At 44.1% G+C, this 15,859-nt stretch overlaps 1 protein-coding gene across 1 annotated transcript in view; it reads right to left on the bottom strand.

Moving 5' to 3' along the window:
• PGGHG (protein-glucosylgalactosylhydroxylysine glucosidase) overlaps nt 1-15,859 on the bottom strand; it is a 305,061-nt gene that overhangs the window by 199,509 nt on the left and 89,693 nt on the right. The window contains exon 4 of the mRNA XM_078682845.1: nt 658-1,090. Coding sequence (XP_078538971.1) covers nt 658-1,090 — 433 coding nt within the window. The remainder of the gene's footprint in view (nt 1-657; nt 1,091-15,859) is intronic.

Raw genomic sequence — 15,859 nt, 5'->3', positions numbered from 1 at the left:
TATACTGCCTACTAGTACTGATGACAAGTGTTCCTACACCTTGTAATCGTCCTTGTCTTATGTAATATTTCCTATAAACTGATTTACACAGTAAGATTCATTGTCTGTTTGTGTGATGTAAAGTGCTCTGACACCTGCACTGGTATGAGTAGCACTATAAAACAATTCAAATGCATCTGAGTGCGGAGCTATGGAGAGATGAGGGGCACTGTTGGAGGGCGGTGGTGAGAGAATCCGTGGAGGAGGTCATGGGGGGATGGGGTGGCCGCCCAATGATATTGTTGCATCGGGTGCCACCAGCACTAAAGCCGCCCATGCTGTCATTTTCTGGTACTGGACAGAGTACTAATACGCAATTGATGGCGAATAACGAGCCAGCAAAGTAGCACCTCTATCACACATTTTGAACCGTCCTTATTGGGAATGACCTCTCACTTTGGAGGGGCTGAATGGATTGCATACAGTTGTTTTAAAGCAGCCAACATTTAATGCTCCCCCTTGGCATCACCGTTTAACTACTTGGAGACATACACCAAATTAGAGCTTACCCCCTGGAGAAAACAGTCAATAAATTTGTATATTTCTGATTCGAGTTCCTAAACACGCCTGCAGCACCACAACTACACATCGGAATAAACTACAGCAATGAAAACCCACCTGATCCCAGAAAACATGGCCCCAGTAATCCTCTCCCTGCTGGCCATTAGAAAGACCTCCAGGACTGATGCCACCAAAAGGTCCAGGAAATCCGAGGGGAGGAAGTGAGCTCAGCAGGTAGTACAAACCCCCATACAGGGCTTGTCTCAGGGGGAACGGGCCCTCCACATCAATGCGGCTTCCTTCCCAGAGCTCCTCCCATGCCTTTTCATGCGAGGTCCACAGCTCACCAGCACCAATCAAGGAAAGCCCTGCCAAGAAGCTCTTCTCTGCTTCCTCTTCAGTTTCTGCCACCGCAGCCAAGAATTCCCATGACCCCTGTCTCTCACTAGAGGAGAGCGTGACCGAAGGCGGGATGGGAGACCAGATAATGTGCACACTTTTCAGAGGACAGTCCTCCACCTCTGGAATCAGGGTTTGTCCATAGATGTATCTGAAATAGACAAGAGGGACAATGAGCCCAATCATTAAAGGTCAACCAAACTGAGATACACTAACGAAGATGTGACGAACAAGAGAATTTAATTAACATTTAGTGGGAATGTAAATTTTGCAAAGCTCTCTTTTTTTTAGGGTGCACAAGTTAAACTCCTTTGAAACGGATCGACACTTAATCATTAGATGATTACAAAACAAAGGCACTAGATGTTCAACTACAATAATCGGGAATGTGTCAGACCTCTTTTAACAGAAACTTGAATTACAGTTAATGATAGAGCAGGTTTAGTTTTATTCTCAAGCATAAGCATTATACAGTATTACACATATAAAACTTTCCAAAGGAAAATCCCGCACTCAAGCAAACAAAAGTTCAATCTCGGAAGTCCAACTTGTTTCAATTGATAAAGAATAAATCTAGTCCACTGAAGTTTAACTCTTCCTTTACTTCAAGGTCAGGACTACAGACAGAGAGATACAGAACACTGCAGCCGACACAGGTTTCGGCCTCCTGGAACTTTTCAGGGCTAAACAGCATAGAGTAACTGTTGCAAAGATATCCTGTGCCCTGGGCACCCCACAACTATTTTCTGACTCATGCTGGTGGTAACTGATTTTGACTGACCCTGGGTTCTGCCTAACCAGGCCCAGAGCCAGTGCTAAGCGGAAAGGAACACATTAGAATACAGTTAAAACACCTAACACACACTAGAGTACACTATGGTATGGAGGGGTAACCCTGTAATTGGTATGACTTACCCCATAGCTCCCTAGTATATAATAGGGCAGGGGATTGAAACTACCTAGGAGTCCCCAGTACCCTGGGGCGTGGCAGTTTAGATGCCAGCAGCTTTTTCTGCACTTGCATGTGTGCACTGCTGAAGCCTGAGGTCAGTTTAAAAACAGCCCTGGGTGCCAGGACTGCTTTTAAAAAGTAAATTGTGCCCAAATGTTTTGGCATATTAGGGACCCCCAGGGTCTCCCCTAGGTATCCCAGGAATGGGGGGTTCAGATATGTATAAGGTACACCCTTATAAAATTAGTTTTTATATGCCTGAGTAAAGTGAAATTTCACATTTCACTACCCACATTGTGTTAAAGTGCTGCTCAAATTCGAATTTGATGCTAAGAGCACTGGGTAAGGAGGATCTCCAATATTTCTGCAGATTCAGAGCCCCTAAAGTCTCCTTTAGTTTCACAGGGGGTCCTGTAGAAATTAGGCAAATACTTATAAAACATGTTTTTATAAGCCCTGGTGCTATAAAACTGGCCCAAGTCATTTTTCCCATTGCAAATCCCATGGCCCATAGGTTAACATGGTAGGAAGTTATTGATTAATAACTTTTGATAGGAAAGGACTAGCCTGACCATTCAAAGACTTCTCAGAATGGTAGTAGTAAATCCAACAATATTATATTGTTGAATTTCTCCTAGCGTGTACATACAAGAAGTTATAAGACTTTCTTGTTTGTAAGTCCAAAATCAGCCTTCCAGTGGTCTGCCCTGATTGGTCAGAGTTAAGTGGATTATCCAGGCTGCTTCGAAGAGGTCTTAAAGAGCCCCTGGGGTTACCAACACAGCCAGGAGGGCGGTGTGCTGGTCCATAGGAATGCCAGGCCAGAGGGTGGAGTCATAAACCATGCTCTTCAAAGGCAGAGGGGAGGCGTGGGTGTCAGTACACTTTTACACTCTTGACCCAGAGTCAGGGCTAGGCTTAAAGAAGGTATGTGCAGATGATGGGGGGGGGAGTCTATGGGAATAGGCCATCCCAGGGGGTGTGTTTAGCCAGCTTGCAGGAAAATCAGCCATTATGGATTTGGAAGATGTGATGCACTCTGGGGTAAAATAATGCCACACTCTACAGGATCTGGTCATAACTATGAGGAGTTACCCTGCTCTCATTGGTCAGAAGTGACCTGTTGCTTGACCCAGAGATTTTTGAATAAGTATCTGAGAGGGGCAGTGTCCTCCAGATCTGCTGCTTGAAACTTACTGAAGCAAGAAGTGCCCGGCTGAGAAGTTTTGCTGTGCAAAAATTTCTAAGGCCTGACCTCTGAAGACTGCACCAACTGAAACTGCAGCTCTGTGGATAACCTTGCTGCAAAAGGACTAAAGAGTGGACTCCCTGCAAGCTACAGGTTAACAGAGCTCATCTGGACATCCCCACAAATAATTCCCAGCCTGGAGTACCAGTGGATTTGTAAGGGTGTTTTTCAAGTGGATTTCGGAATTGAAGTTTCACACTTTCAAGGACCCTCTTGGAGATTCCAGAACCTTGGATTGTGTGTTGGATACTTTGGGACCCCCAAGCAGAACTTCAGGAAGGAGTTCTAACTGGACTCTGCCTGCTCGAGAAGGCACAAAACATGTGGTGAGATTCTCCAGAACAATTTATAAAGGTGTGTCCCTGTCAGAGAAAACAAAATGACTAAAAGGGGCACTGTTGGTTTCTAGGCACTAGAAAGTGACTAATCTTTACAAATTCTTATCTCTGGTTGTCTACAGTGGATTCTTTTAGTTTTGGTGTCATTTAAAAGATAAAAATATTACCTATTTTTATAAATTGGTGTTGGATTTTTATTTGGTGTTGTGTCTGGATTATTTACTGAAATTGTGTTTTAAATGCTTTACATACCTGTCTTTGAAGTTAAACTGTCTGCTCGCAGCCACGTTACCAAGGGTTGAACACAGGAATAATTTTCTAAGACCTATGCTGAGTCCTACCATGTGTTAGTGGCCTTATTGCTAGTGGCAGACCCACATTTGCCCCTACCAATAACCCACTTTCCAACAGTAACTGAGTATTGAAGTCTCCTCACAGCTTCCGTTACATAATGTACCTTTTTAGCCTGTATGATAAACCTTTCCCAAAATATCCCTGTCATAAACAGTATTACTGGATTGTTCCCAACCCCTATCTCTTCCTTTATAGTCAGGGAAAAGTATGTGGGTTTGACCTTGATAAGTCCGCTCGTATCCGCTAACCTCAGCCATAGAAACGCTGTGTTCCAGGAGAACGAAACACGCGTTGGCAGTGGTGTTTTGGATCTCTCTGTCTGTAATCCTGACTTTGAAGTAAAGAAGAGTTAAACTTCAGTGGACTGGATTTATTCTTTATCAATGGCCTGTCAGTTAAAACAAGTTGAACTTCCAATGATTGAACTTTTGTGTGCTTGAGTGCATGATTTTCCTTTGGCCAGTGCAAACACACATTGTGTGGTTTGTTAATCAGTACCTAAGGTGACTAGGTACTTATCACGACAGCACCATGTGAATTTTGTTTATCTATTGACACTGTGCTCTTTACTACAGCCCATGACTTCTTATAGATGTGCAGTCACTCAGGCCAAGACACCAATGTTTGTTATATGACATATAAAACTTTAAACGCACAATGTTCTAGAGACCTTTCTCTAAACAATATGGCCTGAACAATAATAAAATTACTACTTATCTAATACCCAGGGCTTTAAGTGGGATGAAAAAAACTGGGGGGTCTCTCAAAGGGGCGTGGTCGATATAATAAGGGTTCGGTTTAAAACAAATAAACTAAAAATCTGTGCTTAGCATAGTGTGCCGCCCAATGGTATTTTGCTGTGTTTTCCACACACCCCCATTTCTCTATGGGGGCTTGTGTTACGGCCAGTGTATGGCTCTAACACAAGCTCCCATAGAGAAATGTGAGTATGTGATAGAACAGTGTTTGGTCGCATCGTAATCATGAGGTTGGAACCGTCGACCGGTGGTCAGTCGGTCCCGAGACCGCGACGGGGTCGATTGGGGGCAACTCCGACCGACATCGTAATCGGCCCCTATGTATAATCCTTTTTTTTTGCTCCTCACTTTTTTCCCTAGGTCTTCTACCAAGTCAACTAGGCTTTTTGAGGCAAGAGGGCTCCACTAGACAAACTTGTGTCTTTTGGCTTAGTTTTGCCCTTAGGATACCATGCCCTGTCTGTGACACGTAGGGTTCTGATTGGGTCCTGGTCCTGTGACTGCTTCAAAATTTCCAAATTTAACCCAGAACCTTAGAGCACCCAGCCAGGGGATCCAGGTAAAAGGGTGTCAGGTTGAGGGGACTGCCTGTTTGGGCATGTTATTTCCTGGTAAGGGAAGCCTGCAAGAAATACTACTACACAGCAAATAGGCAAGTAAGGTCATCTATCCTCCTTCCACCAATCACTCTGTGCTCAGAACTATTCATCTTCTCTAAATAACCTCCTCACTACTGCACCAATTAATATTGGCCGACCCAAGTGGGCCCTCTGAGGACACCCACGTTCTCCAAAATGCCCAACAGAGAAATGCGGGGGAGCAATTAACCGGTCATTCCAGTATCCTGAGGAGAGAAGAGAAGGCTTTGATGATTAATGCCCTATGCTGCGGCAGTGCCAAACCATATGAAAGAATCCACAGACTCCACTAGCACATCTGAGGCAGGCAGACCTAGGAAGTGCTTCCATTTGCCAAAGGCGTTGGGGAGTGAGATAGGATATATGCAAGTACTTCAACTGTATGTGGAGTAGGCAGGAGGCCATGGCCAATTCCTTCTGTGCCATCCTTGGCATCTCTCCAGTCATTCTTGTCTAGGGGGGCCCACCCAGCCTCCCACTTCTCTTTCAAAGCACAGAAGTGGTTTTGTGAGTTGATTACCAGAGATCTATATAGGGTAAAAAAGGTGCTTCAGTGACTAAGGATAACTTTAGTTTCCACTGGATTGTAATCCGGCAGTTTAACCAGAGCTAATTGGTAAACTGTTAAGACATGGCGTAATTGTTACTAATTAAAGAATTGGGTCTCATGAAGTGCAATGTCAGTCTGAAGCTCCATAAATGATTTCATCTGTAAGTCATTCCAGACGTCACCCAGCTTAGAGATACCATAAGGTTCCATAGGCAAAGCCCTGCAGCCGAGCCGAGGGGTGGGGGTCTCCTGCGTGGGTTTCTGGTCCCACTGGATCCATCAGAGGGCCGACCACCAGCACAGGAGAGGCATCTACCTGACTTCAGGGAGTGGCCCTGGGAGGGGATCACCATATGATAAACCTTCAATAGGCAGGCAACCAATCAAGGACACTTTCAAGTGAAATTCAGAGTCATCATGCTCTCTGAAAAAACAGTGATTGATTACTTGGAATTGAGTGGCCCGGTAGTAAACGTGTTGCTCAGCCATGCCCATCCTACCCTCATAGGTGGGTTGTATGCACTTGTAGCCCCGCTTGTGGGTTTTGTTCTCTCAGAGAAGGCTAGTATCCTTACTAAGGCCTTAAACCAAATGTGTGGGATAAAGAGGGGCAAGTTTTGCAGGTCATACAGGAGCCTGGGTAAAATCGTTATTTATAGATAAGGCAACTTGACCCATCATTTTGAGAGGTAGACCTGACCATTTATTTATGCCTTGTCGAGCACGGGTCAGTACAGGAATGAGACTGAGGCTCCAGATCAGCCCTGGCTACAGAAAGATGTAGATCCCTAGATACTTGAAGCTGAGGCGCCGGACAAGAAGACGGGACTGCCAATCAACCGTCTCTCTATTGCCTCTGAAATGGTCAAAGAATGAGGAAGCCCTGTTAACTTGTGGACCCTACACTGCCACATAAATGTGGCGCATCTGATAATTCAAGGACTGATGAGGTGTGGTTGACACATAAAAACTATGATGTCATCAGCATACAGCGTGTTCCGATACTCAAAGCTGTTGTTTGTGAGGAGCCCCCAGGCCTGTGTGTTGAACCAAATTCAGACCACCAAGGTGAATAACAGTTTTGTGTTAGGGCTGCCTTGCCAATGTGAATCAGTGATGAGAGGATGCCATTCACTCTCACCTGTGTTTGGAATTGAGCATAGAGCACCATGATGAAAGAGAGGCCCAATCCCCACCCTGGAGAGGACTTGGAAATGAATGACCAGTCAAGAGAATTGGATGTTTTTCAAAGCCTAAAAGCAGAAGGGTCTTTGCGTTTGAGATTCTGTGCAAGAGTGGTATGCACCCTACAAATGCAATGATGGGTGCTGCCTCTTTGGTTTCTTAGTAGAGGTCTTAGAGGTGGAGGGAGAGTGTGGATTTAAACTTTAAGTAGTATTCAGCCAGGAAGCCATCCGGGCCCAGTGTCTTGCCCAACTACATACCTTTGATGGCTTCCTTGATTTCCTAAGAAGTAAGGGGTTGGTCAAGCGTCTCTTTGGCTGTTGCACTGAGGACATCAAGGGGGAGTTCCGCTATAGAGAGTGAGTGGATTCATGTTGGGTTCCTGTCAAGATGCCAAGATGATCCACAGGAGTCGACGCTAGTCCCAACACCCCACCACCTCAACCGCCACCCGAATTTAATATTGAGGTAACGTCTAAGGTAGGGGGGAAAGGGGAAGTGGAAAAGAAAGAGAGACAGCCTCTGTGTAGAAGAGTTGTTGGCTCCTCTTCAGTTCGGTCACCGGAGTTCTGGTGTGCTAACCCTGTAGAGAAATGCATAACATGACACACAACCCAATTCTGTTTACACAAAAGGAAACTTTGGTAATGACCCTTACCCTGAAGACCTTGGCTATAGCTCCTCTCTCAAGTTGAATTAATGGTGTTTGTCTGGTATCAGTTTCTGTATAAACACAGCACTATTAATATTCATTACTCAATTAAGCATTACCCACCAATTGTTCTAATGTTTATCTAATTACCTGATACAGATTTTAAATCCAGCATAAAGTTGCTTCAACTGAAGTGCTCTGAATAACAATGATAGAGTATCCTAAATGTTTCCATTTGGGAGGAAACCCTAGATATTAGTAAACTAAACCTATAACCTAATCTACTATAGTATTTCAGATAGTTACATCACTATTCTGTTTGCTCAATACTAATTATCAGGTGGCAGCTGAATTGTAACATTGGAAAGAACTGCCAATAACTTGTAGACTCCTTCGAAGAAACTGTGATACAGTCCGCAATAATATTTGCTTTCAGAATAAACAACAATGAATCTCTTACTGTGGAAATCCCTCGTCGCGCATGCATTAATTCGAACAAATCACTGAACTGGTAAGAATAAAGTCTTTAACTTCTGAAATCTCTGGTGCGTAGCAGAGGCGCTACTTCTCTCGACAAAACTACAGTTGAAGTACGCAGTTCGCCGGTGGAACGCGCACCTCATTACCGCCGTTGCTCAAAAGCCCTGAAACACTAGACCGGCAACTTTCTTTCTGCCGCGTCTCTGATGTTCCACCATTTCCTGCCTCACAGTTTCTTATCGCGCATAGGATTTGTCGCAGGAAGAGCGTGGAAACAACATGAAGTCTTCTCCTACGCGGGTATTTAGATTTTTCTCTTAACAGAGTGTTTTTCCTTGTTTTCGAGCTTACAGATCGGGTGGCAGCCACAGAGGTCCTGACAGTTCCTTAGCAATAAGCATATGGGGGACTGTGACAGGAAGCAAACGCAGCTGCAATCTCCAAGGAGGTGCAAAACATCTCTCCTGCAAGACCTTGAATCATAGGGATCAGTCTAGTGATTGCATCTCAGGTTGCCAGCCAGTGAAAAATGGCTTCCCAGCATTGTCACCCCATTCATAGACACCCCCTGTAGAGGCGATCCAAAAATGTTTTAATTCCTCAAGACAAAGTACACACTGCGATACCCTACCTGCCTCCAGCTGCTGATGAGTGTGCTCATCTCCTAATCGTTGATACCTGCGTTCAAGAAGCAGCAGGTTAGATACCAAGTTGGATACATGTTGAATCCTATCTTTATTGTGACTGCACAGGAAAGCTCTTGTTTTTCTCCTTATAACCAACTTTCTTGCCACCCACAAGGCTCCTGCAGAGTCTGCAGCCCCAGTATTGAGCTAGAAGTATGCTAGCAGCTCCCGAATTAAGTATCGGGAGAACTGCGGTTCAACCAGGCTTTCAGCCACCACATGGGGCTATTGTCTCCCTTTGAGAACCTCATACATATCGTAACTAGGGAATAAACATAAATCCCACGAGGGAGAATATCTGCTGCCACCGTTATTAGTTTTTCCACGGCTGGTAGGAGAAAGTAATCTATTCTAGACATGGAGCCATAGGCCACAGAGATATAGATATCAGTTTCCTGGCGGTGCCATGCTCTCTGAACATCACAAAGGCCTAGGGAGTTTGCCCAATCAGCTAATGGGAGGCAACCTGAGGTGCAGCGGCCTAGGCCCCAGTGGAATCTATGCAGAGGTCCATTACTACATTAAAGTCCCTTCCTGTGATGGTTAGTTAAGGGAGAATTTGAAAACCACAACTTGCTAATCTAAGAAGGAGGTTTTCACATAGGGTTGAGGAATGTAGACACAGAGGATATTATATTGAAAGCCTTCTAGAAGACCCCCATCATCACATACTGCCCAGCGATAGCTATGTTGGAATGGGTAATAGAAAGTGGTAAGTTAGTATAGAGACGAATAGCAGCAGCAAGCAAGTCCTTAGTGTGCCCAGCATGGAAGACTCTATTGTAGCCAAACTGGGCTAAGTCTGGGCAGCGTGTACCAAGGAGATGAGTTTCCTGGAGGAACATGACTGCCTGGAGTGGCATATCACAAATCTAAAATGAAAGACAGCTCTTCTTATGATACGGTCATTAAGGCCATTTGCATTGCAGGACATCAGGAGCACAGTGGGAATGTGTGTGCACGCACTGCGAGGGATGCATTGCCCATCCCCAAACCATTCTGGCATCCGGAAGGCCAGTGAAAGGGGAGTGCCATTCCTGTGCTTGAGAGCTAGAAGGCAATGTTTGCTGCACAGAAACAAAAATATTGAACAGGTTAAGAATTGACAAGCCAATAATCCACCCAAAAGCCCACTCCCCACACTTCCACCCCAGAAGCATCTGTCACCTAAATCAACCCTACAAACATAGGTGTGAAACAAATGGAACAGGGACTAGACATGCCCAACCTCTCTTATCACTGAAAGGTATTGTGATGCTGGTGAAGAATGGTTAGATGAACAAAACTACGACACAAAGAAACACAGAACAACTCAGATTCCTGGCAGGCTTGGTTGTAAAATGTCACCCAAGCACCAATCAGTATTCATCCTGGCCAGAGGGCAGGTCTGAAAAGGGCCGCAGGAGTCAACCATGTCTTGCAAGGGGCTGCTGGCCCCCTGTCTTCCCCATTGCGCCCGGTGCGTGGACCCCTTCAACTTTGCAGCCCCATCTCCTACGAGTCTTACTCCATGTTGTGCCACACTAGGCGGGCGGCCTGCATCAATTACCCGAGTAGTAGGTTGGGAAGGGTGACGAAGAACCCTCTCCCCCACCACCCACTCCCTGGCCACCTTCAGAGTTTGTGAGAAGAAGGAGCATGAGTTGTGAAGGACAGCAGTGGGATGAGGATGGATGGTGAGGTCAGGTCCCAGAGCTCCTCAGAAAGCATCCACCACTTTGGACATCTAGACCACAAAAATCTTCATCAAATACTTTGACATCTCAACAGGCAACCATACCCAAACACTTCTCTTACTTCACTTCTTCCTCAACTGGCTTCCCTAGTCCATGTTATCTCTCTTCACAATCTCTTCTGAATTCCTTTGCCTTACCTCATTTCCACATCCCCACCCATAATACTATTTATCCCTCTATCTCTGTCCATGTTTCTCTCGGATCCCTTTTTGATTTGAAACTACCTGATTGTCCACCCCATCTCCTTCAAACCCTCGCTCACTGCTCAAACAACAAAACACATTGAACCTCTCATCACCCCAATTTACATACTCAGTCCCCCATGCTTTCTCACTTCCCTTGTCATATTCTACTCGACAATCAACTCACTTTTCATCAGTCATATTCTCTCCATGAAACAAAAATCACATTCCCAAACTCTTTCAAGCAGATAAATACACACCAAGAATCAACAAAAACACTCAATAAATAAAAATAAAAATTCAATATCCAACATCCCCTCCTGCCTTAAACCAAAAGACAGAAAAACGTTCACATCTAACCTCAGTCAGAAAATTCACAGCTCTCAAACCAGATCTCAACCCTCTCCCTCCGCCACTAACATACACACTGTACATCCAAAATTCACAAAAGGGAGTATTTTCTTACTCTAACTGAATCCTTCAGCTCACCCCCTACACCATAATAAACACAGCCAAAAGCAAAACTTTCCCAAAATATAACCATTCCACAACCACCAATTCCAAACCATACAACTCACCCAAATCCTCATCCGAAAACATTGGCAAATCACTACTGAGCCTCTTATGGCTGGCAAACAACCATAAGAACAACAGTCTTGAAACCATCGCAGACTCCACAAACCCAACCCCATGGAGTCCAGATAAAATTATTAACATCACAGGTACCACGCACTCCATCCACACCATGCCTACCAATGACTAACTTCAACCTACAGATGCACATCTCAACCAGAGACGCAATTCAACTTTCACAACTACCAGAGTCCCAAAATCACCAAAACCACCGCCTATGATCATCCCCTAAATTTAGGCCAATAAATACATGCTCTCCAGCCAAGAGCAGACATAATATCTATGCACTGATAATTGACCTACTCTTCATAACTGATATAGGACTAGGAGATGACAATGGAACAACTCATCAGGAGTCAATCCCACTAGCATACAGATGCCATACACAAAACTGCCAAGGCAAAACCGGAATAGGATTGGAAATAATCCATAATGAAACTATATTCGCTTGGTGACCTAAACATAATATTTGATAAACCAAAAATGGCACAACAAAATTATGTCACAGAATGACTACAAACGCATAACTATCAGTAATTGATCCTTAAACCTACACACAGAAGGACATACACTAGATGTAGTCTCCAGCAATCTAAAGTCAATCAAGATTAACAATATCACCCCTGTTCACTAGAGAAGTCATCATCTCATTTCCTTGCGATATGACATTACATCAAGAGGTGCAAAAAGCGACACAAATGCACAACAACCTAGAGACAATGGAACAAGTAGAACATGGATGAACTCAAAACATAGCTTGCATTAGCTCAAACCTTGATGAAATCATCACAGAACAAGAGCTATATGATTGGAACGATAGTATACGAATAGTGCTCTTTTCAATGCCAAACAGAAAAAGACACCATAAATGAATGATAAAATAAGAAATAAATACGGTATAAAGAGAATTTTGCTAATTTCAGCACAAATGGCACAAAAAAACCTATCCAGGCAAAACACAACTACCAGGACACCAGGATTTATAAAGGAATCCTTAAAAATACAAAAAGAGCACATCATTCAAACAGGATTAAAAAGGCCAAATGCTCTAGAAAAGAACTACATAAGTATTTCAAAATCCAGACTGCATATCGGCCTCAACATCACAATCTCAAGATTTTTACAGTCAAATTGTTATCCACTTCACCTCCAAAGCAGAGGTTTATAGTTGTATACCTCTGGAGAATAACCTCAAACTTTCAGCTCAACTACCAACAGAAGGAAAACACTCCAAAGGGCAACGCATCACATCTATCCAGTTTGAAGAAATTGATCCTTATAAAATTGCATAATCTCATAAAAGCCTCGCAAACACCAAAAAACGACAAACATTTTAAAATAAACTTCTATAAACGTCACTCACAATCCCAGTAATACAGTAACAGACATAATCAATACCTCCTGAATCACAGGCACCTTCCCAGCAGAACTGAAGAATATATTACATACTGGCTGTCACCAGTAGGTAGTTAAAGTTAGGACCGTTTCCATAGGGAAAGCGTTTTCCCCATGTTTTTGATTTGCCAATAACTTTGGCGCCGATTGGCAAATCACCATTAAATTTTCACAAAACTTCCCCTTTTTGGTTCTGCTGCAGTATTGAAAGTTTTGGGGTGATTGGTCAAGCAAGGGCAGAGAAAAAAGGGGGGTCCCAAAAAGCATTTTCCCCATGTTATGTCTAAGGGGATTTTTTATTTTTTTAACATGACTACAGCCCGAACTGCTGAACGGAGTTATACCAAATTTAGCAGAAAGCTAGATGGTGGTTCAGAAAGCGTGCTTTTTGTGATTTGGTGTAAATCCGTTCAGTAATTTTTGAGATATCTAACTTTAAAGAATAGAGATATCTGGGGACACAAGTCCTCGCAGTGGACACGTAGATCCCACTATAATGTGATTGGCTGCCAACACTTCAACCAGGAAGGTCTATGGAGGCCACACACCCTTTCTCCACCACTCTGCAAACGCTGCTCCTGCCGCACTACTGGTTGGGGGATGAAGTCCAAGTTACTCCTAAGGAACCTTAGGGGCCAAGAAGACCTCCTGGTACTGTCAGGTTTCGTATTGCCTGCGCCTACATACTACTACGTTTCCCATGACCCTTAGCGGCGCTGCCAGGAAGTTACTTCAATGACTGAAGCACGCTTCCTGGTGCGTGTTATTCTGGATCCTGCTTTGTTTCCTGACGTGGGAGCGGCTGCTCCGCACGTCGATCTTTGGAGCCTGGACATTTCGGATTCCCGTTTGTGCCCGTTCGAAGAGGTAGGCTTACTGGGCCTTCTGCGGGTCTCTTTTCCCCAGGGACGCCGTTACAGAAGCCCTGCGGTAAGTTCTGGGACTCCGATAGTAACACGGAGTCATGTTGTGCTAGCCGCACGTTAAGGCTAGTGTGGATTCACTCTGCTTCTGTGGTTAAAAGAAGCGGAGAGACTTCTTTTCATTGATTCTGGATTCCTTGTTTTCCCTTTTTGCTTGGTGGTTATGGATACTCATTAAGGAGGAGCGTCTTGGTGAGAGTTAACCCAGCGCTGCAGCCTTGATTAGAGACATTTCATTTAACTATCTATTCGGGTAAATAAAGCGGAGCGCAGTGGTAACTGGTACCACACGCTGCCGTGTTTGTTACCAAACTTTTGCGTTTCAAAGGAAGGGAGCAGAACGCGGTAGTGGACGCAACTACGCGTTACTGTAGTGTCCCTCGTTTTTGTTCAGTCCGATTCAGTTTTGGCTTATTGACATTCTATGGACCACTGAGGAGCGGAGTGTTGTGGTTATTGCCTCCCACGCATTACCGTATCCAATTCTTGCAAGTCGGACTAAGGGCTTGTTTCATCCTATATTCTTTTGGCACACCCTTTTCTACAGAATCCTTTATTCATCATTGCTTCACACTGTCAGTGGTATGTCTCTAGTCAGAGATTGGTTCATTCATTTGTTCGTTGTTCTACACCATTGCCTGTGACTGTATGTTTCTTCTTTTGTGTCCCCTTAGGATTAACTGAGACAGTTGTGGAGAGTGAAGAGTGTTAACATTTGAATGATCTGGTTCCCTTTTCTTTATGCAGGTATAAATGGTTCCTATTAGCGAGAATATATGAGAGTAGCCTTCTTTGTTATGAAGTTTTCATGCAGATATCCGTTTGTCGTTTCAGATGTCCCTTCGCTGCTGACCCCTTCCTTTCCCTTCCTGTTTCTTTTTCTTTTTTCTTATATTTTCCCTCACCTAATGGCTCGAACACCTTGTTTGTGAATATCAGGGTGTTGGTGACATTTGGAGGTGGAACCACTATTCAACGGCTGGATCCTGCGGAGTAAACCTGACAGGTACCTCCTATAAGTCTAGACAGCGGAATTCCTGAGAGCTGGTCTGAGCTCTCGTCCCCTTTCTCCAACACTCTGCAAATGTGACTACTACTTTAAAAACCATAGAAATTCACAGGAAAAAAAATGAAGGTTATAGGGATGTTATAGTTAGGCTGACATTTTACTCGTACAAAACCAGAGAAATTCAGCAGTTATAGTTAGCTGATCTAACTATAAATTGCACTCCCCACAATGTACTGCTTATGACTTTACATATTACATCACTCATGACATGTTCAGTGACATCACTGATGATATCTCAAATAACATCACTGATGACATCACTCATGACATCATCCAGTGACTGAGTGTTTTTAAAAAGTTTATGAGTGTTAAATATATATACCAAGTTGTATTGGTGAATAGGGGTTGTATAAGTGCCTGTATGGATCATTCAGTGGGTGTGTGACTTACTGTATAAGTGAGTGATTACGTGTCTCAGTGAATGTATGAGTGAATGACTACGTTATGCGAATGTCTATCAGTCTGTCAGTTGGTGTCTAAGTGGCTGTATGGATTGGTGAGTGGGTACGTGGGTGGCTGTATGGGTGATTGATTGGTTGGTTGTGTGAATCCCTCTATGAGTGTCTGTGTGGGTGGGTTAGGGGGTGTGTGACTGCCTAAATGGATGAGTGAGTTGGTAAGTCAGTGGCTTTATGGGTTAGTGAGTGCATCTTTGTGGGGCTGTATGGGTGACTGAGTGTGTGTATGGCTGTGTCGGTGAGTGAATGGATGTGTCAGTGGTATATGGGTGAGTAAATGCATATGCAAAAGGCAGTATAGGTGCATTGGAAGTATAAGAGTGAATGCATGTGCGGCTGAGTGATTGCGAAAGTGGAGTATGGGTGAGTGTGTGCTTGTATCAGTGACTGTATAGTTGAGTGCGTATGTGTTAGTATCTGTAGAAATGAGTGAGTGTGTTTGTGTATGACTGTATAGGTGAGTAAGTGGCTGTGTAATTGACTCTATGGGTGAGTGACTAGGTGTGCGAGTAGATCTATAGGTGACTGACAGTGTGTGAATGGCTGTATGGGTGTTTGAGTGAATATATTAGTGGCTGTATTGGTTAGTGAGTTGGTTATGAGTGGTGGCTATATAGGTGAGTGTGTGCGTGTGTCAGTAACTGTATAGGTGAGTATGAATAAGTGAATTGGGTGTTTGTAT

The sequence above is a fragment of the Lissotriton helveticus genome, chromosome 3_1, assembly GCF_964261635.1.
Source record: "Lissotriton helveticus chromosome 3_1, aLisHel1.1, whole genome shotgun sequence".
Taxonomy (NCBI): domain Eukaryota; kingdom Metazoa; phylum Chordata; class Amphibia; order Caudata; family Salamandridae; genus Lissotriton; species Lissotriton helveticus.
Note: the sequence above shows the minus strand (reverse complement) of the source record. Positions and strands in the feature narration are given on the sequence as shown.